The sequence below is a fragment of the Drosophila albomicans genome, chromosome 2L (assembly GCF_009650485.2).
Source record: "Drosophila albomicans strain 15112-1751.03 chromosome 2L, ASM965048v2, whole genome shotgun sequence".
Lineage (NCBI taxonomy): Eukaryota > Metazoa > Arthropoda > Insecta > Diptera > Drosophilidae > Drosophila > Drosophila albomicans.
The window spans coordinates 6,865,267-6,891,163 of record NC_047628.2 but is presented as its reverse complement, the minus strand read 5'-3'; the positions used below and the strand labels follow the sequence as shown (position 1 = coordinate 6,891,163).

The 25,897-nt window shown below is 37.8% G+C and overlaps 2 protein-coding genes across 4 annotated transcripts; one reads left to right on the top strand and one right to left on the bottom strand.

The window, feature by feature from the left end:
- Positions 1-202: 202 nt before the first annotated feature.
- LOC127565289 (protein WBSCR14 homolog) lies at positions 203-25,874 on the bottom strand. 3 transcript variants are annotated; one of them, XM_052003206.1, is made up of 12 exons: positions 25,629-25,874; positions 23,743-24,446; positions 20,007-20,113; positions 17,447-17,520; positions 14,170-14,286; positions 4,387-4,516; positions 4,236-4,322; positions 2,654-4,168; positions 1,126-1,732; positions 937-1,060; positions 745-874; positions 203-677 (listed from the first exon to the last, which is right to left on the bottom strand). In XM_052003206.1, exons 2-12 carry the CDS (start codon positions 24,294-24,296, stop codon positions 544-546), a joined length of 3,579 nt encoding a protein of 1,192 aa, XP_051859166.1. In that variant the 5' UTR covers positions 24,297-24,446; positions 25,629-25,874; the 3' UTR covers positions 203-543. The 3 variants fall into 3 exon arrangements, with proteins under 3 accessions (XP_051859166.1, XP_051859167.1, XP_051859165.1); XM_052003207.1 differs by having other exon boundaries at positions 25,734-25,874; XM_052003205.1 differs by lacking the exon at positions 25,629-25,874 and having other exon boundaries at positions 23,743-25,393.
- LOC127565290 (gustatory and pheromone receptor 39a-like) lies at positions 12,678-14,177 on the top strand. Its single transcript, XM_052003208.1, has 4 exons — positions 12,678-13,565; positions 13,763-13,825; positions 13,893-13,982; positions 14,045-14,177. Exons 1-4 carry the CDS (start codon positions 12,678-12,680, stop codon positions 14,150-14,152), a joined length of 1,149 nt encoding a protein of 382 aa, XP_051859168.1. The 3' UTR covers positions 14,153-14,177.
- Positions 25,875-25,897: the final 23 nt, after the last annotated feature.

Below are 25,897 nucleotides of genomic sequence, written 5' to 3'. Positions count from 1 at the left end.
ATTATAATATTCTACGACACTTCTGTTATCAAGGCGACTCAGTTCAGTTATGAATCTCCTCGATATCTAAAAATATGAATGACGCTTAAAATAATTCCCAGTTGCCGTAATCTTAAAGAAATTCATGTGTTTCACTTAAAGAAAACCACTCCATTCAATAGTTCAAACTATTAGTTAGCGTTGATTAATAAAATAGACAAAGTGTATGAAAAAATTGTAAAATCGCTTTGTTTATTTTACACTTAAGTCAAAGATTGTAGGCACTATTTGCTGCATTGCGCTACTTCAACTGCAGCGGGAGCTGCTGAGGGCTCACAGCTGTCGGCTTTTAGAGCGTTTAGCGTTAGACATTAATCAATTGCATCCGTTGCAAAATATATAATAAATTTTAGCCTAAAAGGCGATTTGTACAATTCTTTTTACTGCTGAGCTATGGTCAGACAGCAAGGCGAACGGTTTGACATTGACCAAATTGTTAACAAATTGTAGCAATGGTGTTTGAAAATTGTTGAAATAAATTCATATCACGAGCAGCAAGATAGGTTAGGAGCCATGCAGATTAGGATGCTGACCGTTGGTATTCTGTACAGCCTTGTTCACCTCCTCCTGCAATGTGCTCGGTGGCTCCGATACGATATCCGTGTGCATGGATAGGTACTTTAATTTGTTCGTAACAGCTGCAAAATAAACATAAATCAAATTAGTTTTTCTTGAAGAATAAAAGATAAGAAATATTTAACTAACCGGGTCGCAAATCAATAAGCGAACAATGCTGATCGACCCATAGGAAAGCGGTGCGACGCAGCTCATCTAAGCTGGCGCTGGACACTGTCGAGGTGTATGAGGCCAGCAAGGGCTCCAAAATTAAACCGAGCTATAAATTGAAAATGAATTAGTGAGCTTATTGAGATTGATTCATTTCACTTGATCACTTACAATCCAAAACTTCCAATCGTTCATCGTATTGTAACGTACGTAGACCTCATACAATTGACGCACGTGCTCTGTTCCCTGGCGTGTCACCGGAGCGCCATTTGCGGGTAGTATCGAATGCAGATGCCTGTGTAGATGTTGATGTTAAAGTTAATTGGCATTGAAAGTACACAATCGATAGTATGTACTTACGTAAGAGAGTTGTTGAGTGCATCTCGCTCCATGCGCAGTGCTTCGATCTTGTCCTTGAGCACATTGCGCTCCTGTCGCAATTGTTTGATGTGATCGGCACCCTTTTGCAACATTGCCGCCTTGCTTAGCTTGGCATTTGGGTTCTGCTGCAGCTGCGGTATAAGCGAGTGCAGCGTATCGAATCCATTTTTGATATTATATCGTCGCTTCTGTTCCGCATGAATGTGCCCGGCACGCCGTTGAGTGTCCCGTGGCTGATACTTGAGGCTGGTCGTTGGCGACAAAGGTGAATCCTGAGAGTCGTGGAACGGTGAGTCTGGCGACAGACTGAGGCTGCTGCCCATGTTCGCTGTCGTGCCCTGACTAAAACTAAGCATCTTACTGCCGGGCGGACTGTGCAGCGAGGGTGTGGCAATGGTCACGGGCAATGAGGCGGTCTTCTTTGGTGAATGTTGCTGCGCCGGCACCGGCACAGACAGCGGCGATGTGGCAGCATTGCTGATGTAAACCGACTGCGATACATTGCTGCTGCTATGACTGTTGGCTATGGCATTGGTGGAGGTACTTGGCTGCGTTTTATTTGCCACAGCTGCCTGCAGGCGTGTACCTATAAAGAAAGTACAAATCAATTAGAATACTTGATATGTGTACTTAAATGTTTCTATAATATCATTTATTGGTGGGAATGTACTCAATTTTATGTGAATTGCTTGCTACAAAAATTCAAATCGCCAGCGAGACAAAGCAATTAACATTAATGAATAATGATTTGAAACAACTATAAAATGATAAGTTTGTGGTCTGACACACTTCCGATGCATGTAGCCCAAAACCCTTGTCATTGCTAAATTTGCAATCTTTTAAAAATCTTTTAATTTAAATCTTTAAATTGCTGTTAAAGTTTCAGAATAATCCGGCCACTACTTTAGAAATCAGACTAATTGCTAGTAATTAAATGATTGAAATATGTTATATTCTATCTATTTTCCCAATTCAAACAACAACCTTATTGAAATGTATTTGATTTAGTTTTTTTATATAAGTCAAATTCGCTTTTTTTTGTTATAACTATTGTTTTTTATATTTTTATACTCGCTATAGAAAGGGGTAGCCCCTGCAAATCGGATAATTTATAATACCAAGCGTAATAATAACTACAGTATTTATGATTCCTGAATATTTGGTTAGAATCAAATAAAAAGTGTTATAGAAGTTATTTAAGAAATATTTGTTTAGTTGCAAAATACGCCTAATTACTAAGGATCTTAGTTGGCTGACAATCTAGTTTCTTTTTGTACTGTATATTTTGAATTTAGTACAACATCGATATACAAAATAGAGCCCTCGGTATATTTTAGTATTTTTGTGGCATATTTTGGTGGAATACGGTTTTATAGAAAATGGGTAGCGTGTATCTCAGAGTCGAGCACTCTCGACAGTAGCTTTCTTACTTATTTACATTGAATTCATGCCCCTCAAAAGAATTAAGTAAATCATATTACACGAATCTTTGGATATTTGTACTCACTTTTAGTCAGCAATTGAGCTAGTGTGCTGTTGAGCATAGGATCGCTAGTTGCCTGATGCATTTGCTGTGCAACTAGCAGGTTGCCGGTGCTGTTGCTGACGCTGCCATGACCATTGTTGATTGGCGAACCGCCGCCTGCTGCAACCACCGTGTGCTGTTGGTGCATTGAGTTGCTGCGCACTCTGGACTTGCCCTTTGCATGGTATTTTGGCACGGCAAACTGTTGCTGCTCGTGATGAATGAGTTTAGGTAGCGACACGTTAAGCGGCAGACTGTTTGATCGATGCATTTCCTTGGGCAATATGGTTGTATTGGGCGTAGCCCATGGAGCAACACTGACAGCTGGTTGCTGTTGCTGCTGTTGTTGTTGCTGCTGCTGTGGTAGCAGCAGACTTGCCACAGTCTGCTGCTGCAGCTGCACATGTTGCTGTTGTTGTTGCTGCTGCTGCTGCTGTTGTTGCTGTTGTTGCTGTGAGTTGGTTGACTGTTGGCGCGTCAGTTGTAAGATTTGCTGTGTGCTCAAAGATATTCCAAGGGGCAGAGATTGCTGCATCTGGAGCTGCTGCTGCTGTTGATCTTGCTGTAGATAACTCTGTTGTTGTTGCGCTTGCTGCTGCTGCTGCGGTGATACGCGTGGCATATTGATAAATGCACCCGTTGATGCAGATTTCTTAAACTGAGGATACGGCTTGTAACTGATTGAGTTGTAGCTGGTGTCATTTAATAACGATAACATATCTGTATTGTGTGGCTCAACTTTGACATTATGCTGTTGCTGTTGTTGTTGTTGCTGCTGCGTAGACAACTGTTGCTGCTGCTGCTGATAGCTGTCGGCATAGGTGCTGAGAAAACTCTGCGTATTATAAGAACTTTGCTGCTGCTGTGTGGGAAAATGCAGACGTGTTTGCTGCTGCTGCTGTTGTTGTTGGTGCTGTTGCTGCTGCTGTTGCAATTGTTGCTGCTGAGCCGGTTGAAATGATTGTAACACCGCACCACCGATCATATGCTGTTGCTGATTCTTTTGCTGATCGGCAAGCATCTGCTGATATATGTTCGTCTGATGCGGCGTCGGTTGAGCCTTATCATAGTTATGAGGTTCGCGTCGGAACGGCCTCTGTGTATTCTTGGCAATGCGCCCATTGATGACGCTCTTAATCGAGAAACTATCGCTGGCACTGCTGTTGATGGCACCAAAGTGCTTCGTCACATGGCCACGCCCTGTGGTACTCTCGCCCAGTAATTGCTGCTGTTGTTGCTGTTGAGCTTCATTGGCCGATTGCTGAACTTGTCGGGCAGCCGCAAACTGTTGCTCGATATCGGTAAAGGGCATGTTACTGATGGGTGTATTGAGCTCCAGCATATTCGTATCCACAGTCATCATACTGTCGTGACTGTACAATGTGTGTGGGGCGCCAACAATTGCTGGCAGGCAATAATCATCGTTCTTAAGCATATCTGCATCGGTGCCCTCCTCGGGCACGGGTGGCAAGCGTGAAGAGTTCGTGGTGAGCAAATCTGTGCAACAGAACCAACATTATATTCAGTTTTCTAATTAAACAGTGGATTATAGTGACTAAAATACCTGAGAACGTAATGTCGATGTCATCTAAATTCGGTTGCAGCGGTCCTAGACTTGGCTGTATAAAATCCGCAATGCCAGCTCCTCGCGCTACCCAAATATAGAAAAAAATTGTATTAGTTCTTTACTGATGTAACTGTTTTTTTTTACTTACCAATTTCTCGAGAATCGGGAAAGGGAAAAGGTCCATTTATTGCCGAGAACAGTGTATCTGTTGTCCAGTCGTCTGGCATCAAGTTTCTATCGTTCAGTGGTGACCATTCCAAAAAGTCCAATTCACTTTTCTGAAATTTAAAAATAAAAGTAATTCAATGAATAAACTTTCATAATTTACTTTAATTATGTAAACTAACATTTTAAACACTTTTACACGTAATAAGATAGCTAAATATACCTATTACATTATAGGACACGCCTTCTGTCGTTGATATAGAACTTATTTAGTAATTGCCTTTCAATTGATTACAGCTGATAAGCTATCAGTCAACTGTATAAAGTAGTTAATACTGAATCATTTTAATGTTCCTCAAGTCGTAATCTTTTACACTCGCACAAATAGTTTTACTTTATTCCTAAAATTTAACTAACATATGTTATATTGGACAACAAATTAACTAAATTGCCAATCGATTTTACTAGCTGTCACCAATAATTAATTTATTCGCCAAGCACTTTTCGAATGGATAGTATATTTAGTTGCTCGGGCTTATTCGATGAAAACACATTAGTGAGCGTACGGTTAAAAATAATGGCAGGAGAACAAGGAAAACTTTTAAAATTTTTACACTATCAGCGCTATATTGGACTCAACGATATCGACTACTCAAAGATTACGAAAGGATATGTGATCCATCCCAGTTGGTGTTCTTATGGCATTCAGTTAATTATGCACGTCATCTTTTTCGTAGCGCTTAGATTAGTGTTCGCCGACAGAAGAGTTTCCTATGTTGACATGCTGTCACAATCGGGAAACTTGTTTCATGAATTGGTTGTTCTATCTATGCCGTGCAGCCAGATATTAGTCAATTTCTGGCTTCGCTATCAACAACAAACACAGCAGATTCTTCTGCAAATATTATCTGATATTGCCAGACGTCTTGAAGTGGATACATTGAAGCTACCACGCCCACAGAGTCTATATCATCTCTGGATGGGAATTTGTTTATACTACGCCATTACGATTGCAATATTCGCCCAATTCTACTGGAATCCGAAACGAAATGATTTCTTCGTCATTTCATTTCTATGTTTTTTTATCCTTCTGATACGTTCTAATTTTATTGTAACTTGTTACACTAGCTTAGTGCACGTGATTATCGTGCTGATGAAAGCACATGCGGAACAATTAAAGGATATCATAATGGAAAGCAAATCAAAAGAGAAATTGGCTCAGAGTTTGCGGCTCTTCGATGAGCTGTTGTTGGTATGCCAACAGGAGATGGTGGAGGTCTTTGGCACCTCATTTGTATTTCTTATGATTTTTAATATTCCTGATGCTGTTTGTATACTTTATGTTTCTACTTTGGAAGAGCGCTTCTCAATTTGGGAAGTTATACACGTGTTACTCTGGGCCATACCTTTGTGTTCGTACCTTTCTATGCCAATGATAATCAATAACTTGGGTGAACAGGTAAGTTTTGCCAATATATTTCAACAAATGTTTATTGCAAATGATCATTTTCATTCAAGGTCACAAAATTTGTAACACATTTAGTTTCAATTCACAAAACCCGATAAGATACAAATGTGGGAAATATTAAAGCACCAGAGTTGCATAACTCAGAGAATTAGACGTGAATTACAATTATCAAACTAGGAAATCTAAGCTAATTTTCTAATTCATTTCAATTTCTTATGAAAACTGTTCTTATTAAATCAACATTTTACTTAAATAATATATAACGAAATTTCCCATAGGTAAATTTTCGAGCGACCCTCTATTTGGTGTTTTTACACTCATATGCTAGAACGGTATTATAACTTTTAGCAGCCAGCAAATGTATGATATGTATGTAATAGGCAGAAGGAGTGCGGCCCCATTCAGTTATATTTCTAATCGGCGTCAGTGGCCGAAACGATTCAACCCTATCCGTCCGTCTGTCTGTCCGTCCGTATGAACACCTAGATTTGCGATACTAAAAGACATAGATATAAAAATTTTCCAACAGCACTTCTAATGGAATTTCTAATTCTATGGAATTTGCTTTAGATTTTTGGCACCCCCACTTTCACCCCCGCAAATCGAAAAAATAAAATAAGCAATATAAATGGAATCATAACTACACGGTACATGGTAAGTGAAATCACTAGATGTGATTCACAACTACAGCGTTTATGATTCCTAAAAATGTGATTGCGTTCAGATAAAAATTGTTAAGAAATTTTTTATTTGCTTTGGTTGAAAATCTGGTATATTTTGTACTCTATGGTATATTTTGAGTATGGGTAGCAGACTCTAATCTGGTTCTCTTGCTTGTTTCATACATACATATAAATAAAAATTAACAGATTAAACAACATTTTGTTTTACCGAAATGAGTTAGAAAAAACTAATACCATTTGTCAAGCAAATGCAATAATTGCTTTAGTCTATGTTAAAATAACTGTACACAACTCTTATTGCTGTATTCTTATAGAATTTAGATAATATATATTTACAGTGTGTATGTTATAACTAGCAAGAATGCAATTATAATTAATTGAACACGAACTTGAATTGATGAGTGTAACCTTCAACACAATTTCAATTAGTCTAAAGTGCTTTTCTTGCATTCATTTTATCGGATTCAAGCTCATTACGTTCATTACAGAATTTTTCGACTTTCAGTTAAGAGTGTAGAGTTTAGCAAAACGCAACAATTTATCGGGACAATATGGTGATGGAACAGGAACATCAGAAATTGTGTTCATTTGTCCATTATCAGCGTTATTTTGGACTGAACGATATCGACTATTCACGCGACCGTCAAGGATATGTTTTAAACCCAAGTGTGGGAACTTTTGTCATGAAGTTAATAATTCTGTATGTCATGATTCAATCTCTTTACTCCACACTAACTGGTAAATGCATCTACAATGTGGATATGGATTCTAAGGAGGGATATGCATTCTATTATATAATTATCTTAGAAGCCCCAATCACTCAGTTCTTGGTTAATACTTGGTTATTTATTTTCCAAAAATCCCAAAGCAATCTACTCCAAAAACTCTCACTTTTGGCAATGAACCTTAAATTGGATACTTTAACGCTACCACGTCCGATTTGCCTTTATCGCATTTGGGTGATAACTTGCATTGTCTATACACTCAACGTTGTCATGGGGATTATCCAATATTGGAATTACTGCCCACACGTTGAACAGTCTATCTACCTTGTGTGCCTCTTGGTTAATCTTTACGCACCAATTTTGTAATCACCTGCTACTCGTCCTTGGTGAGCATAGTGTTGAGTCTCTTGCAAAAGCAACAGGATGAACTCCAATTCGCACTATCAACTGCATCCATATCCGTGGAGAGCCTGGCAAACAATTTGGAAATTCATGACAAGCTGCTATTGCTTTGTGTCGAGGAACTCTTAGATTCCTTTGGCGGTGCAATGCTGCTAATGTTTTTATATCTTGGACAAAATTCCGTATATGTCACTTATCTGGCGACCTCAGAAAATCGTTTCACCTATGTAGAAGGGTGCAGCATAGTCACATGGATGTTCATGATCCTTGTGTATGTGACAATGCCATTAATGGACAATGATTTAATCACAAAGGTGAGTCTACATGTATACTAAATATGTTAATGGTGTTGCTATATATGGTCTAAGTGATTGAGTATTTTCAAGGCGAGAGTCCTTGTTGAGATCCAGCTAGGACAACTTAATTGCTGAAGACCACTTGTGGGTTAAATTGATTGGCATATCATCATCAGACGAACTCATTTCCTATGCATATATGTTAGATAATCTGATATCGGGCAGTATAGTCAAACAACAACATGGTATTTCAGTACTCGGGGCAACTTGCGGCATAGCAGACGTAAATAATGCTAACGTTTTTGCAATACCAACGTTATTTGGGTCTGACAGATTTGCAGTACTCAAAAAACTTGCAACGTTATGTGGTGCATAGAACATGGTCGACACTCGCCACACAATTGCTGATGCTATGTTTGATAATCGCCGAACTTTTCCAATTGCTCGTCCAGTTGAGCGTGGATTATTTGGGCGTTGAGTCATCGACGGGTAAATTGTTTTTTCATTTAGTGGACGTGATATCTCCGATAAGTGGATTGCTTTTCAATGTATGGCTTCTGATGACGCAAGAAATCCATCAGCATCTTTTAAACCGCTTAAGTCTATTGTCAGTTCGCCTAAAAGTTGACCTAAAGGCATTGAGTTGGCCACGATGGCTAAATCGGATATGGATTATCCTATGCTTAATGTATTTATATCTTGTCGTTAACTATGTGATTGGCACCTGGCATTTGAGTCAGCAAGCAGCACATTTGTTCTCCTACATTGGACTTGTGCTGCAATTTGTGCGCAAAAACTATATTATAACATGCTACACATCATTGGTGCATGTTATGCGCAAATTGCTTGAAGCTCAGGCAAATAGCTTGGAAAAGCTGAAAAGTGATGCAGTAATAACTCCCGGCATATTGAATGATTGCCTGAGCATCCATGATGAGCTGATATCGTTGTGCCAGGAAGAAATGGTTCAGGTCTATGGCGCAGCTTTGATATTCCCGTTTCTTTACTATGTGCTGAAGGCAACATGCATTGCCTACTTATCGGCGTTAGAAGAACGTTTCTCATATTCCGAGGTGGCGAGGGTCATCACTTGGATGTTCCCCACCTGCTTCTATATGATACTGCCACTGAATGGTAACGAGGTGACCAAGCAGGTAAGTTAACTATATTAGTCGTATATCCTCTGCTTATTTATTTAATTGCTCAAGTGTGAAATGTTTTCTTAACGTCCTACTTAATAATAAGTACATAGTAATGGAACTCGACTAATGTATCTGGGTTCCATAAATACTAATGTCCTCGTTAAAGCAGCTATCAGTATCTAATTGGTGATTATCGAAGCTGTACAATGATCAAGTATCAGCAAAGTGAACTCTACCCATTCTATTGCATCTGCCGTTATCTGGGCATATTCTGCATCCATTACAATCCGAATAGTGATCGGTTTCGGTTGCGTCGCAGCCTCATCTGCTATGTGGTGCACTTAGGACTGCAATTGTATCTCATTGGTTGCATGATAATTCTCATTTACTTTTGGACAATGTGCTTCAAGCGAGAAATGACCGCCACTGGAAATCATTTTGAACGCCTCGTCCTCTTCTCTGCCCTCGTTATACAGTTTGTGCAGAATGCCTGGCTCATTTGGCTTCAGGGCTCCAATGTGCGCATCGTTCGCCAACTGGAATTGTACAGGTGCAAATACTTGACGGGAGTTCGCCTAACGTTGCCCAAATACCTCCTATGGATTATTATTTTCATGAACACCATGTACATGGTCAACTTTCTAAGGGCCGTCATGCTGCATTGGCTGACAAGAACTACGATGTTATTCAAGTTCAGTACACTCGGCTTTCCTTTGCGCGCCATCATCAGCAGCTTCATACTCGGCACCTATGTGTGCCTCATTCATCTGGTGCGGCATGTGCTTCGCTGGAATCAGGGGCAACTAAAGAATCTCGTCCGACAGTTGCAACTGCCGAAGCGTAATTGCAGCGATATTCTTCGATTGCGCGCTTGCCTCGATCTTCATGATCGACTGCTGGTTCTGTGCAGCGATCAGATCAGTGTCGTTTATGGCTTTAATATTTACCTGTGCCTGCTCTTTTCCTCGCTTGATGCAACTAGCATCATTTACATGCTAACAGTCAGTAAAACAAAGACCACGCCAATGCAGGATGTATTTTTAACCCTAATATGGCTTTCACCTACGTTATTAACCTCAGCGACAGCTATAGTGAGCAACTCAGTTCGCTTACAGGTATGTTGAAATTATTACAATTGCACACATGTGATAGAGTACAATTTTAAATTGATTGCTGATCGTATGAAAAGAAACAAATAAGAAAGCTGAACTGTAATATACCCTTTATTAAACTACTAAGCATTGCCAAGCTGTTCATAGTGTGTTTGCTGATGCTGATTCAGAGCCAACCAAACTTTCAATTCATTTTCGTATTAATTTTATTTAAGTAATGAGTCAAAAAAGTAAACTAAGTTTTATCCTCCATTAACTCAATTCTTTTCACTAACTATATAGTACGTTGTTTATTTCACATATTACACATAGAAGTATTTTGATTCCATAACATCGCGAATTTAATTTTGTTTGCTGGTTCAAGCAAAAGAAATGTTTTTAACATACAATTATTATCTCATATATTTCTTCCTAACTATTATTTCTTTTCAAGAGTATTTAAACTATTTGTAGCTCTACTTCATATAGATTTCCTTTAGGTTTGGGAATTTAGGTATTCGTGGGCCTATCATTCAAGTGTATCGTCAAAGCCAATTGCTTTAATTGCTTTTATGAGTAGTTTCACTCTCCGCCCCATGTGTAATTTGTAATTGATTAAAGTAGGCATTACACAAGAATTCATTACTGTTCTGCTAGTCAGTCGTTGCTTCTCAGTCATGTTTTACGGAGCTGAGCTACGAGTTTACCTAATTAGTTTAAAGTGCTTGGGTTTACTTTGTGTTACACTCAAAACTGAGAGCATTCCAATGATATCTATGAGCCAACATAACGAGCTACAAGGACTGATTGCGTTTATTGTGGCTCAAGTTGGATCGTGGGTCGCAATCGCATATTTAGTGATGGTGCCCGAAGGATTTATGATACCAGTATATAACCTAGTGGGCAATTCATACATAGTTATCAGTTATTGCTTTGCTTGCCTAGTCATATCCTTCATATATCTTGCATTCTTTCTTAAACGTCGCCGTTTTCTGGCTCTACTTGCTCTGTTAATTCACCACAATCACAAGGATCTGCACAATTGTTATGCGAAGCAATTCTTTCGTCGCTTCTGCATCCAGGCGTGCTTGTCGATGCTCTGCCTCGGATTATACGTACGGGCTTTTATTCAAAATATTGAGCTACTGCCCAGGGTGCTCTTATGCGCCGTTTTCACCTATAGCTACGTGCTGATAGGGCTTATCATAGTTCTCTACAGCTGCCTGGCACAGGTCTTGGCTGCCCTTTTGCACCTTTATAATCGCGACTTGCGGGAAGCAGCAACAACAATAACAGCAACAGCAAAAACCACAATGACAACAATGTGGCGATTGAATTTGTGGCATCGCAATCAAATGCTCATCGTTTGCCATGAACAACTGAACTCTGCCTTCGGTCTAGTCATGGTTTTAATTACGGCATTTGTCCTATTATCGGCTCCATCGGCTACATTCTTTATGGTTACGATTGTCTTCGAGATGGATAGCAATCGTAAGGATCAATATTTTCTTATTCGCTTGCTATTCGCAAATATGCTTTGGAACCTACCTTGGTTGTTTGCAATGGGCACTATATTTCAAAGGGATATGGTTCGGATCGAGGTGCGTATCTCTTCAATAGCAATGCTCGATATCAGATATGTGAATTTTGCGCGATTATAATAAATATTACCTCGTATTTTGTGCACTTTTATGACATAAAGATCAAATTTATGCAATTGTATAGTATGCAAATAATTTAAACATTTGTTTTCTCTAAAACGGCAGTTCGTTGCTTAGAAATAATTTAAAATACACTTTTTGTCTGGTTGGTTTGGAAATAATTCTATAATAAACCAAAAGTCGAGTCTGCTCGACTGTAGGAGACCCGCTATCCATTTTCAATGAAAATAAAAGAGTACGATGGCGAATATACCGAAAAAATATTATATGTAGTATAACGGTAAACTGATGCATTAAAAATATACCAAAAAAATTAAAGTCTGACTGCTGCAGCTAATTTTTGTTATACATATACTATTTTGTATATACGTATATCTTAAATTTTTTATTTGACCACATTAATATTTTTGGTATTCTCTAAGCGAAATACTATGTTTCGTTTTTTAAAGTAATTATAAGTACCCTTTTACTATGTATACATAGGGATATCAGGTATTAACAACAGTCACATATTGAAACAGTTACTATGATATGCCGTCAGAGCTATTATTTTTCATAGGACTCTTTCAGAAATAGTTTCATTTAAATCATTTATTAATGGTTAAGTGCACAAAACAATAATACTGCAATTTTAATGCCCCCCAACTGAATTCTGCTTAGCATTATAGCAACGTCAACGCAGATAACCAAGTCCTGCGTATTATCCAATTAATTACTTTAATGCATTTATGAAATGTATCTCCGATCAACCACAAATACACTTAGCTGATGGGTTCGTCCGACTCAGTTGGACAGTCACTGTCAACATGTCACCGTGTCGGGACATGCGTTTGTATCTCCGCTTTCTATATGCGCTGGGAATGATATGTGCTCGCCTCGATGAGGAAAACTGTCTGCTACAGATATCAGCAAACAGTGAAACTTATGCACTGATCTATACGCTCAGCATACTAGCCGGAATACTCGGGTGTTTCTCGTATGCATATTTCAATCCGGACGAGTTGTTCATGAATGTTTACACGAAGACTGGCAATTTCTATGAGCGCATGAATCTGTTACGATTTTGTGTGGTGCTTTGTCTGCTTCACATCTGCCTCTATTGGCGACGACGTCGTCACATATTACTAGTGGAAACGCTGCTGAAGCTTAACAGACTCTGCTCAAGTGAACGAACTGATCGATACTTTATGCGCATCTTCATCACGTATAGTGTCCTATTTGTAGTCAGCTTCTTCAACTATGCCAATGGATATGCGCAGACGGGCTTAGAGCAAGTTGCCATGTTAATTTATGTCGCAATATATACTTATGGATTTCTGTCCATGAGTCTCCTGGTTGTGTTCTTCGTCTGCTTGCAAAGAATCATTGCCGCTGGCCTAGCCTATTACAATCAGAAGCTAGATGCAAATGATTCAAGCACTAATTGTAGGGGTGTTCTGGTTGAGCGACAGCGTTTATTAAGTCTTATAACGGGGGAGCTTAACAATTGCTTTGGACTCCTCATGCTTCCCATTGTGCCACTTATTCTGTTAATGGCCCCAACTGGACCTCTCTATCTACTAAGCACCGCAATGGAGGGCAAATTTCATACCTTCTTTCAAATTTCCATTGTTAGCATCACGGCCAGCCTGTGGAATGTGCCTTGGCTGGCAGTGATGACGTTGTTGATGCGCTCGAACTTCATCACAGTCGAGGTGAGCAATCAATGAATTAGTTAGTCAAACAAAAAAATGTAACATCTTTAAGTAATTAAAGAAATTTTTACTTTGCGCTTGGATCATTACAACTTATCTAGCTAGTATCATAAATACCAAATATTTCGGATTTCCCGGTTTTCAATTTAATTCCCCTTCAATCAGATACAAACTAAAATTCTTTCAATTTATTGCAGGCCAATAAAACTGCCAAGATTCTTGCAAAAATACCTCGAACTGGTTCGGGCTTAGATAAAATGGTAAGTGGTCGAAGTGACAGTCGCTCGTTGGACTCCCTTAATTTATCATGTGTATTACAAATGATAGGTCGAAAAGTTTCTGCTGAAGAACCTACGTCAGCAACCCATATTGACAGCCTATGGATTTTTTGCTTTGGATAAGAGCACCCTATTCAAGGTATCTAATTGTATGCGGTATCTTGTTCAAATATTTTTCTAGTCTAATCTGCTGTTTGACAGCTCTTTACAGCGATCTTCACTTATATGGTCATATTGGTGCAATTCAAGGAAATGGAAAATTCTACAAAATCGTTGCAGAAAGCACAGCTCAATTTTGCTGACACCTAAAATGTTGATTAACTTACCGAATCATAAGTCAAGCAGCCAGTTGCTTTTGATTTATAATTTTTGCGCCATTTTCTGTATTCCGCTTTAATGACAGCTGCATGACGTTTCCAGTATTTTCCCTCAAGCACAACGGTCTGTGGGAAAATAAAAGGGAAATATAAGTGTGTATCGAAATTAAAAAGATGTTTAATTATTTAAAAAAAAAAAAAAAAGAATACCTTGCACATTTTTGATCTGTTTTGTCGATTCTAAGGTTTAGACTCTAGAGCTGGTTGTGGCCTTTTGTGAACTGATTTAATATCCCAGAACAAAGCAAAGTCAATAACTAAGCATTACGGTAATCAAAATTTATAGAATTTTAGAACACTGAATAATTATTTCGCACACAGAGCAAATGAAAACAAATTTTACACTCTCTCGATAAGATTAATCTTTCCACCAATTCTTTTTTACTGGGTACATAGTTCTTTTTTCAGACCCAGACCCAGACCCAGACCTGAAAAGGTAAGATAAGCACCTACTTGAGAACTGCGGAATATGTGTGTCTGACTTTGGGATCTCTCTGACTGACTTGCGGTTGCTAAACAAATAAACTACAATATGGGTGTGGCATAGAAGTTGTGCCTCCTCACAACTCAAGTGCTCGTTGCACAGTGGTTGCGCCCATAGGCCATAAATCGAAAATTCGACTTGAAAATAATTAGTCAAAATGTAAAGAATTTGTCTCTAAATTGTCCAAATTTTGTCATTGCAAACTATTTTTTTCCGGAATTCTAACGGAACATTCTAAAAATAGAATGCAAAGTGTGAACACGTCTTCAATTTTGCTGCTGCAGCTGCGTTTAGTGAGCTTTTCGTCAAAACAAAAGTGAAGTTTAAAGTGGTCGGACGTTCGCAAATATTCACCAAATTTAATTATTTAAAATGCATTTTAAAGTTGAAGGTATTAACTTTAATAATTTGGTTTTATGAAATTTATCTGACTAATCAAATTTTATTTGTGTATTTTATAGCGATTAACCTTTTTTTGTCTATTTTGTGAACGTCTTTTTCATGTTTAGTTAAAGTTTTAATTGTGATGCCACAAAATGCCACAAATAATATGTATGTTAATTTGTTCGTCTGACTTTTAGGGTACTGTATGCCTAAAATCAGATGCAGTAATTTGCAGAGGTTAATAGAATCGCAAAAATACTGACGCCATCTAGCGTTTGCCAAGGGAAAGTTTTTCTTTATTGTGCTTTTGTTTTGTCCTCGTCGCTCGTGTTTGTAATGTTTTTTTAAATATTTGTATTTATTTATTTCATAGAAATTCACTTTTTAGTTAATCTTGCTCTTGTTTCAATTGGAGAATTATCGGAAGAAGCAGTAGAGTCGCGAAACAAAGAAACTATATAGAAAGCAGACCTCACGAAAAATATCTCGAATTGCCACAAATACGGATTTAATTAATAGACTACTTTTGTCTTCTGATCCTTTTAATACAGGAGTAAGGAAATTACCTTGCAAATTTAAATCCAATTTAATGATATAAACGTTAGATTTGCTAGAAGAATTTGATTGACTGTTTTGTTTTTCTATGTTTTTTGATTTCTTTGATGTTTTCTTATTTTTTTTTAATTTTTTTGTTATGGCTCCTAATTTTTTTACAAAATTGTCTAATTATTTAAGTATTTGAATATTACTTAAAACTAGTACTTATTAGTGTTTACAATTTTTGCTATGGTAGCTGTATGATATAGTTTTCCGATTTGGACTATATTTGGCAAGCATATATAAAACTGGTCCAAGCATACAATCTGTAAGTTTGGTTTACATATCTTGAAAAACAAAAAAGTTTTTCATACTACATACTTATTTCTATCCTATCGTTCCTATGGTAGCTATATGATATAGACGTACGATATGGCCAATTTTTTTACTATGCATTTCAAATATTTTTTTAGAATTTTGGAAAAAATTTCACATTGATATCTCAAGGGAAAGTATTTATGGCCGCGGCTCCATACAAGCCTAACCACTGTGCGTTGCTCGACAGAGGCTGGGTGTCGATCTATGCAGTAGACCTGGTCGGTTGTTTTGATAAGCCAATTAGCAGATATTGTAAGAGGTGTGGGTGGTGTGTTTGCCAGTTTGCTTAGTGCATATTGTATTCATTGTGAAACGTTTAACAGAGTGCGAAATATGCTAATTAATCAGGAAGCATCAAATCTAATAGAGACGGTTCAGCTATTGACTAACTGTCGGGAAAGGAACTCGTAGTAAACATCAGAATTTCCCAATATAAAAGTCTTTCAGAAACCTTCTTTCACTCATAAATAAGTCACGTGAATTTCCCGTCATATATCTTGCTTTTTAAATATACGTTAAGTTATCATAAAATGTATATTTAATTCTATTCCAAGGTTCGCAAAATCTGAAGACAAGTACTACACAATGGGAAAGTCAAATTGATTTCGGACATGCGATTAATCTCGTTCTATAAATACAGGCATACTATAGATGATCGATAGCCAAATATAAACGCCCGTTCTTATCACGTGCTGCAAGTCGGAGCGGAGCAAAGGAGAGCCCTCTATATAGAAATGGGGACTACATCTCCTATCTCTCCATGAGTCGATGGCGCGCGTCGATTGATCACGCGTTCGCTGAATGATTTTGGACGCCAACATTTCGACTCATAATCGGCAAGTGGATGTTGTTGCTGCACCATGTGGGGTAGTCATTCGATTATTTTACAATAGCGCAAATTACCATCGAAAACTTAAGTGCCAATGGTGATTAGCAGCAATAGAATGTGTTTGACTTTCAAACTTCAGAACGGAAATCACAGAGAGTCAAGGACGTATGCTTGATTCGTCTTCCTAGTCTGTGATTAAATGTCATTATTTTAAATAAAAGTTTAGGTTATAGAAATGCGAAATTAAAGGAGAGTCAAGCACCCAAGATTCAATTCTTTTCGAAGGGTTAAGAGGAAATATGCGTTAAGTGTCCTCGCTAAGGTAATATAAAATGTAAGATAAAGTATTTCATTACTTTATAAGAAACACTAAATTAGGATGACAATTTAATAGTAAGTAACGATTATCTCGAATTCGTTTAAGTTCAATCATTAGTGAATGGAACTTCACAATGAAATGATCATTTCTGTTGAATACTCAAGTAAAAGGACACTCTGTTCAACCACAAAACTGTTTGATATTTCATCACCGATCGTTTTTTGCAGATATTATCTATTGTATGTTTTATGTTATCTAACTAGTCGTGAAACAGTTGCCTGTTGTTACTACTTACTTGAGGATTACTATGTATGTCAACGTCCAGTGGCGATGCGAATTGACACACCGGCGTTCTGCGCTTTTGTATAACTGCAAAAGGGAGAAAAACATACACACAGGTTAGCCAGATGATACTATGCATAGAGAACGCGCCAAAAACAAAAACAAGACACAAATTAAATACAATACAAAACGAAGATAAGATTTTGCCTGGCGATAGCGCTGTTCTATCACCATGATAGATAACTCTGGAGAGGGAGAGATGCCAATGGCTTCCTCCTCTCCCATGGGGTGATGACAATGACAACGACCCACACGTGTTTAAATCGGACTCGTACTTTTTTTTTGGTTGAGTGACGTTTCACAAACCATTTCACAATACGTCGGGAAGATATACGAACTATGAGTTAATGATCATATATACTTTAGAGTACGTCTAAACAATAAGATAAAAAATGGTACTAGTATTGAGGCAGGATGATACTGAAATACTCTTCCTATTTGATGTCATATAAAAAGATTCTGACCGAGCATTGTACAAATGTTTTTACTATTAATGTTATATGTTATACTCTAGGGGTATTATCTTAAGTTTTTACTTGAGAATGGGATGCAATATCGTAGCATCTTTTCGGAGGCAAATAATCGGAGGCATTACTCCTCACATTCTGGGGGTTATCTAGTGCGATAAACATTTAGCATATATGCGTACTTAGTTAAGTATAAAGTGCTAAATGTGAGACAAGAAGTTGTAGATTTATAAGTACGATACTTTATAAATAGACCTAAAATTTTCCGTTTGCCTTTGTCGCAGTTGACGATGTCGTCGTCATTTTATAGAGATAATCTAGACTGCGAGTTTGTAACGTCTCTGCAACTATCTCGCTCACACAAATGATGTAACAAGCAGATGGAAAATTTTTCAAAAATAAAAAAAAAACGTGAAACAAAACTGAACTAAAATAGACATAAATGACACATAAACTCAAATAAGTATTCGCTCGGTGATTCGTATGGCTTTTTAATTGATTAAACATTTGATTTTTCCGGTTCGGTTAATGGTGTTAATCGAGAAATAAACAAACCACAAAAAAATTTGAAGAACTTTGCTTTCAGCAACAATTTTGAGATCTTTGGGCTATACACGATCTGTTGCTCAGGTTACGTTGTATATATTAATACATAGTACAGATGCGAGTTGTGGTAACAACAATAATTTAAATCGCATTCGACAAAGTGACAGAAAGCGAACGGCGAGCGATCAAGACGCCAGACCAGACAGGCATCTTTTTTGTTGATAAGACCAGCGACGCTGGCTCGCTGATAAGCAGCAGCAGCAGCAGCAGCGTAGGAAAAGTGCGTCGCAAGTGTATGGGAAGTGACCAGACGCATGACAACGACCGACTGCGAATACTAGAGCACTTCTCTGCCCAGCGACTAAGCAAAAGGCCATGGGCAGAGAGGGAAACCACGAACCGAAAACCAGTTGACAAATTACCAACAAATGCGACTCATCTCTCCACCAACAACAACAACAACAAAAACAACAGCAATATTTGAGCGATTGTGATCGCGACACTGTGCTTTGAAAGCTTTCATTTAGCTTTTAGCTTTTTTTCCGTGTTGTTCGTTTTGACAGACGTCGCACCCAATTTGTGTTTGTTATTAAATTTGCACGTGTAGCGCTGAACGCTCAAGGAAACATTCATTAAGCATTTGAAGCATTGATTTTGGTTTTTTTTTTAATTTTTTTGGTGGCATACTTTATCAACGACCCTCGTTGCCCAATTGCCACGTGCGATACGGGGACAAACATATGGAAAATTTTTTGTTTGTAAATCTGTTGGGACATTGATTACAAATTATAACAACAAAATTATGGAATACTACTATTATGTGTGTTACAAAGCGCTTAAATTATTGATATTCGCTGAAACGCTGCAAGCTTCATTTTTAATGTCATAATCAATGTGTCACGGAAACTTCTTCTAACCGGATCTCAGTTTTATTCGATCACGTCAAGTTTCGAAAAGCAAACAAAATTAACATGAACATTTTCTACTTTATAGAACACATTACTCTTCTGCGTAATCGGCACTATTTTTACGATACAGTACAACCTCGAACATGTTTCGGAAATCGTTGATAAATCATTCTGATATTTTGGCGTTTTATATTTTTACATTCTACATATTTGACTTTTTCAGTTCATATTTTTATTTCGTCTATTGCCTCATTGTAAAAAATTTTAATTACACAATAATAAAAGTATTCTTCACGCTCAATTAAATGTCATTTTTATTTAATAGTATTTTTGTGCGGATAAAAATATGAAATGTTTAACATTTGTAAATTCTATGCTTTGCAAAAAATTTAAAATACATTAAAATCTCTCGTTTTTTAAAAAATCATCTTGCTTTGGCTTAGAGTACCAAAAATCTAGAAAGTTGAAATATAAATAATATGATAGAAATGTTGTATCTTCATACAATGCGCGGATGTTCATTTTGATGACGGAATCTAAATTTGCATTGCATAATTCTGTGGAGCAATCTAGTTTAAACATTAATACTCACATTGCATGTGCCAACATCGCCAAATGACATTATTTAGACGTATTTTGTCCTTCCAACGCAATCGCACACCTTTGAAATGGTTCCACTTGGGGGAGGTGAGTTTTTGACTGAAAGGAAAGAAAAGTTTCAGAATGTGTATATGTTTATTGCATTAGTTATAGTATGTTAGGTATGTAAATATACTATACACTATTTAAAATACCGAAATACGTCGCGCGCTAATAGTTTGTCCAATATTTGTAGCTTACAATAATAGAGAATGCATCTTGTCTTGTTTATAAATAATATAAAGTATACAAATGGACAGATTTTTTGTGCTATATTTAGCTTGCCCCATAACCCGCCTGGGCGACAATCTCAAAATAAAATCTGAATAATTTTTTTTTTTTTTTTGCGCGCATTTGTTATGTTTTTGTTTATATTGTTTGAGTTGCGCAGCTGGTAAAACTGCCAACTGTCGATGTGTCGATTGATTAGAGAGAAATGAGAGAGATACTCGTTAATCGGACGTGCTATCAAAACTGATATCCAACAACGATTGACATGGGGTAAATGCAGTTGAGGTTTACGACAAACGTTCTGAGGGGGGTCCAAATCAATTACTCTTAATAACAAAATACACACCTACTCGTTATACGTCGTATCAATATCAATTCGCATACGTTATAAACAATAACTTGACTAATCAATACGTAGGCGATACACGATCTGTTGTTGTTATCGCCACTGGATGGTCGGTGATTCATAGGCAAATTCTCAGCAAATATTTAACACACAGGTGCATTTAGTCGTGTTGTTGCTCCGCTCGTTTTACAGAGTGCACGCCCTCTAAACAGAAATTGCATAACAAAACTACTCGAGAGTCGGCCACACTTTTATACTTGCTAGTAAATGAAACTGTTTGTTTAGACACTTCGATGAACTTCTCTCACCTATCGCATTTTGCGAGAATTCTATGGGGGAAATACCTTACACCTCTAACGATGCTGCGTCATCATTTGTCTGCATCTCATTTTGGCCAAACAAGTTTATTTTGGTTGGCCAACGACCATGACAACTAAATATTCATATTTAATTGAATGGAAGTCTGCATATTCCCAGTCTATGTCGTATTATAGACACATTTCCCTCACCAGAATATCGAATCAGCTGTTGGAATTTGAAACAGGTTTACAATCTCGTCATCATCGGCCCTAGCTTTGTTGGCACTATTAACACCACGTTCCACGTTCTGGCTGAGTTAATTACTCCGATTCTGCTAATTACTTTAGCATTCGAATACAACGAGAGAGGCAAAAAATATTGTATTTCTAAAAATATTTATAAATTCGTTTGAACCGAACTAGAATGTTATTAGGTAAACGTAAACGTTTCGAATTCTATTTTCTATAACTGTACATTCGACCCACGGGGAAGTTTATATTACATTATCTATAGCAGCGACCCCACTGCGAAGTATTTTTCGCGCGAAATGCGCAACACAAAACTGAATGGGAGTCCTGCAAAAGTGAACAAGCTGATAAGACAACAATAACATAAATAAAGCCCTATCTAACTGATAAGGCATACCACTAATATACGAGTATGCTAAACCGCCAAAAACAAACCAAAAAAGAGCTTGACCATAAAAAGAGCGCACCACATGATGCTAAATATAGATCGATTCGGCAAACCGACAAACAAAAAAAAACAACAAAATACGCGTAACATACGATCTTCGATGACTAAAAGCCTGAATGAACCCAAAACTCTGAACTCTATCACCATGATAGGGAGCCAAATAAACAAAGCCGTGTACGTGCTCAATGCGAATTAGAGACGCGGCATAAAGTCCAATTTGTACTTACGTATGAATATATTTATAGCAAATTACATATGAACATATATGAGTTATAAGAAAAGTCGTATTTAAGCACATGTCCGAAAGGTGTAATGGCCTCCCTCACTGTCATTATAAACCTATATATATGTATGTATGGAAGCGTAAACAAAAAACAAAACAAAAGAAATTACTGTCACTATCTACGTAGTTCATATGTCGGCCATCTTTTATATAGAACTATTTGCACACACACTGAAAATGTATATATTCATACGTTTCGCGCTCAAAAGAAATTAATTGCAAAATAATTTCATCAAGATTTGTGTATTCGCTTTGTGGATTTGTAATAAAGCTGTTAAATGCATTCCTAGAATATTTCTAATCTTACACAAACAAACAAACAGTATTACCAGATTATATATAGCGATTCTCTATTGGGATTGCAAGCATTGAATCTATTTATAGGCTGTATAGAGATGGTTTAAAAAAAAACTTCATATCCCGTATTTTGGGCGTCTTTCTTATACCAAACTTTAAGAAAACATTGATAGCTTAAATACAAGTGCCTTTTTCTTAAACTTTAAAATCATTTTTCTCAGGTGTTCTAAAATGCGTAAGAGCAATATAATATTCGTGATACAATACATTTTAAAATAGTTTCATCTTATATGGATGTTATAGAAACGTTTCATATATTTCCCTATAAAAAAGTGAAGTTTAACGAATTGCCGAAAGACAGAATAGCGGCGATAAGTACGACTTCAAGTGTGATATATAATTCAGATTCGAATATTATTTTGAGCAAATGCATTTGCGAACGTCCGCAGAAATGAGACACGGCAAAAATAGAAGAATATGAAGACAGCGGTAATTGGACAGCGAACCGCGCGAATCGTAAGCAGAAGCAGAAACAAGCGAGCGAGCGCTTAAAACGAAGTTGCCCACAGGTAATCCGAGCAGCGACGTTGGTATCAGCGTCGCTGTTACCGTCGCTGGCTGCGTCGTTAACATGTGCCCCGATTATGCGGACAAGACTTTTCGGCCAGTCTGCGCTCCCAGAAAAAACGTCTGACAGCCCCAGATTAGTATCACGCGCGGGGCGCGTGCACAAAATTTTGTGGGGTGACAGTGACCGTAACAGTAGCAGTAAGAGCAGCGCTTACAGAAAGAGTAACAGGAGCGCTAACACTAACAATTACAGTATTTGTAATATTAACAGCGTTATAAACACTAACATTAATGTGAGGAGGATCAGTAACAGAAACCATAGCAATAACAGAAACAGTGGCAGCTGCAGAAAGAGTCACGTTTTCAGAAAATGGAATGGTAACAGCAGTAATAATTAAATTAATAACATAAACTATAACTGAACGTCAAAAGTAAGAGTAACAGCAATATCAGTAACATTAAACGAAGCAATAACAGTAGCATTAACATTCGGAGTGACAGAAACAGTAAAAGCTGCAGTGAAAAAGATGCAGATCGGATTCTCCAATTACTCTCTGGTTACACTTTGCGAACAGATTAATAAATCAAGCTAATAAATAAACTGGTTTCTCCTTGGTTAACTCTTAACAATCGCTCTGTATTTAGTAAACTAATCAGTTAGAAAAAAGATAAAAAGAAGAGATATCTGTCAACTGATATCTGATAAAAATAGAAAACAAACCATTCATTTGTACAGATTGGATGCAATGCTAAGCTTATGTAACATCATTCCAGATGACAGAAAATGAAATTTATATTCTACTTTATAGTAAACAATGCAAAATAGCTGTAGTTGTAAAAGAAAAAACTGCAAAGACAACGGTGACACTAACAGAAACACTAATGCTAACAATAACAGTAACAGTAACAGAAAATGTAATAGTGAAGTTAAGGCTAACACTAAGAGCAACAGTGACAGCAACTCACCTGTAGGCCAAATTCATGCATTTAAAGAGCTTGGTCAGCGACGTCTCGATCTCCAGATGGGAAGTGATGCCCATGCTGTTCTCATCGCAGTCACGATCCAAGTCCATGCGCGGAAAGTGCACCACAGTCTGAGGCACGTAGAGCTGAACGTCACGACAGGTGTTTGTCTCTTCTCCAGCTTTATCTAGGCTGGGATCCTCGGGATCGAGCATTTTTACCTCGCCATCGTCCTCGAGATCATCTTGGGCTTCCTCAGCCTCAAAGTGCGACACCATAAATTGACCCGAATGGATCGATTCGCGTTCCGCCTTCGATGCCAGCATCTCAGCTGTTGCCAGCTCTGCCGCGCTGTTGCTGCCAGCGCCAATGGCGTCTGTGCTGCCGCCGGCATATTGCAGCTGAGAGAGTGAAAGAGGCAGCGACTGTAACTGCAGTTGATGCTGTGAGAGCGACTGCGAGAGCTGCTGTTGGTGTTGTGGGGGTTGTTGTTGTTGATGGTGATGTGGGAACATGTTGTTTGTGCGTTGGTAGCTTTCGTATTTGTTCAACATCATTTTTTACTGTTATTATTCTTGTTGTTGTTGCTGTTGTCGTTGCTTTGGTTTTGTAGTGTGACCAGGTGCTGTTATTGCTTTTGAGCTTATTGTTTTCTAACCGTTTTCTGTTTCTCTAGTTGGCTTTTCACCATTATTCACAATTGAACTCTGCAAGATGTTAATTAAGTTAACACAAGGATTCCTTTTATTTACACATTTTGCATAAAAGCTGTATGGTTATATCTTATTTTTAAAGATTATCAATCTAATTATTTCACTGTTGAAAACTTCAATTAACACTTCTATTTTTTTGTATTTATGAATTTGATTTCTTTTTCAATTTGCACTTTTATTGATACGCATTTGTGTATGCTAGAAATTTCTACTTTTTGTTGATATTTATTAATTATCGGAATTGAAATCGCAGCATTTTTGCGAATTGTATTTCGTTAATTTTTTCAACTTTTTTTCCGCTTTACTTTTTGCTCTTGTTATTTGCCATTGGTCTTGTTTTTCTGCTTCTTCTTCTTCACTTTTTCTAACGGCAAACACGCCCGCTTTTTACGCTAAAGCGCAGTAATCACAATTCACTACACTAAACATTCACACTCACAATTCATATACACACACACATACACTAATATAAAGCGCAACTATTCGGTTTGACAACAAGTTGCGACGTCAGTCAGTGAGAAGTGCTGATAATAAAAAGTCAGAAAGAAACTTTGTGCGCCTTTTTGAATAGAACGCGACGACACCCGTTGATAGCTTTTCAATTTCACAAACGGTACTGATCGAGCTCGAGCGTTCGCCGTGCGACGTCAACGTCAAGAACAAAGCTGAAAACCTGTGGGATTGCGATTATTATTTCCCAAGCACACAATCAAAACATAAAACAGCTGACGATAGCACACGTCGTCGTGTCGCTCTCTCTTGCTTACGCTCACTCTCGCGATACCAGCAGTTAACGCTCTCTCAGTGACTTCTCGTTCTCTATTCCACTTATACACGGGCGTCTTATCAGCATAGGAATTTTCTGGCGCTAGCGCCGCGTTGGTTGGTCAACAGTCAATGTGAATGGCAGGGTGTTGAAGAAGAAGCAACAACATTAGGCAGAGACGTCAGCGTTGGCTGCGCCTGCACATAATATTTACATACACATACACACACCTACCCACGATTGAATACGTATGGATATGTACAAGCGTTGAGATATACATACATATATACTCAGTGCATAACAAAAACAATTGCCAGTCGTGATTACTTTTACGCGGAATTGAATACAATTAGAAAGACATTGTTTTTCATTTCTTTTTTTCTTATTGTAGAGCCGAGAGCTCAATTTACGTCATATGCTGCATTTGTTGACCATTAGGTTTGGCCTTCTTTGGCCTGCGTGCACTTTTGACCTCTGTTTTTTTAGACACATCGCATACACACACATGCACCCACATAGTCAAATTAAAGGGGCGCGTCTGTTTTCAGCACACGACGACACATACACGATATTATCGCGCAAGCGTACGTTTTGTACGAAGATTAAATGTAGTTTAAGCACTCATATTAATTAATTTGTCTTTGCGACCACAAACAGTGAAATGTACTAAAAATGACCC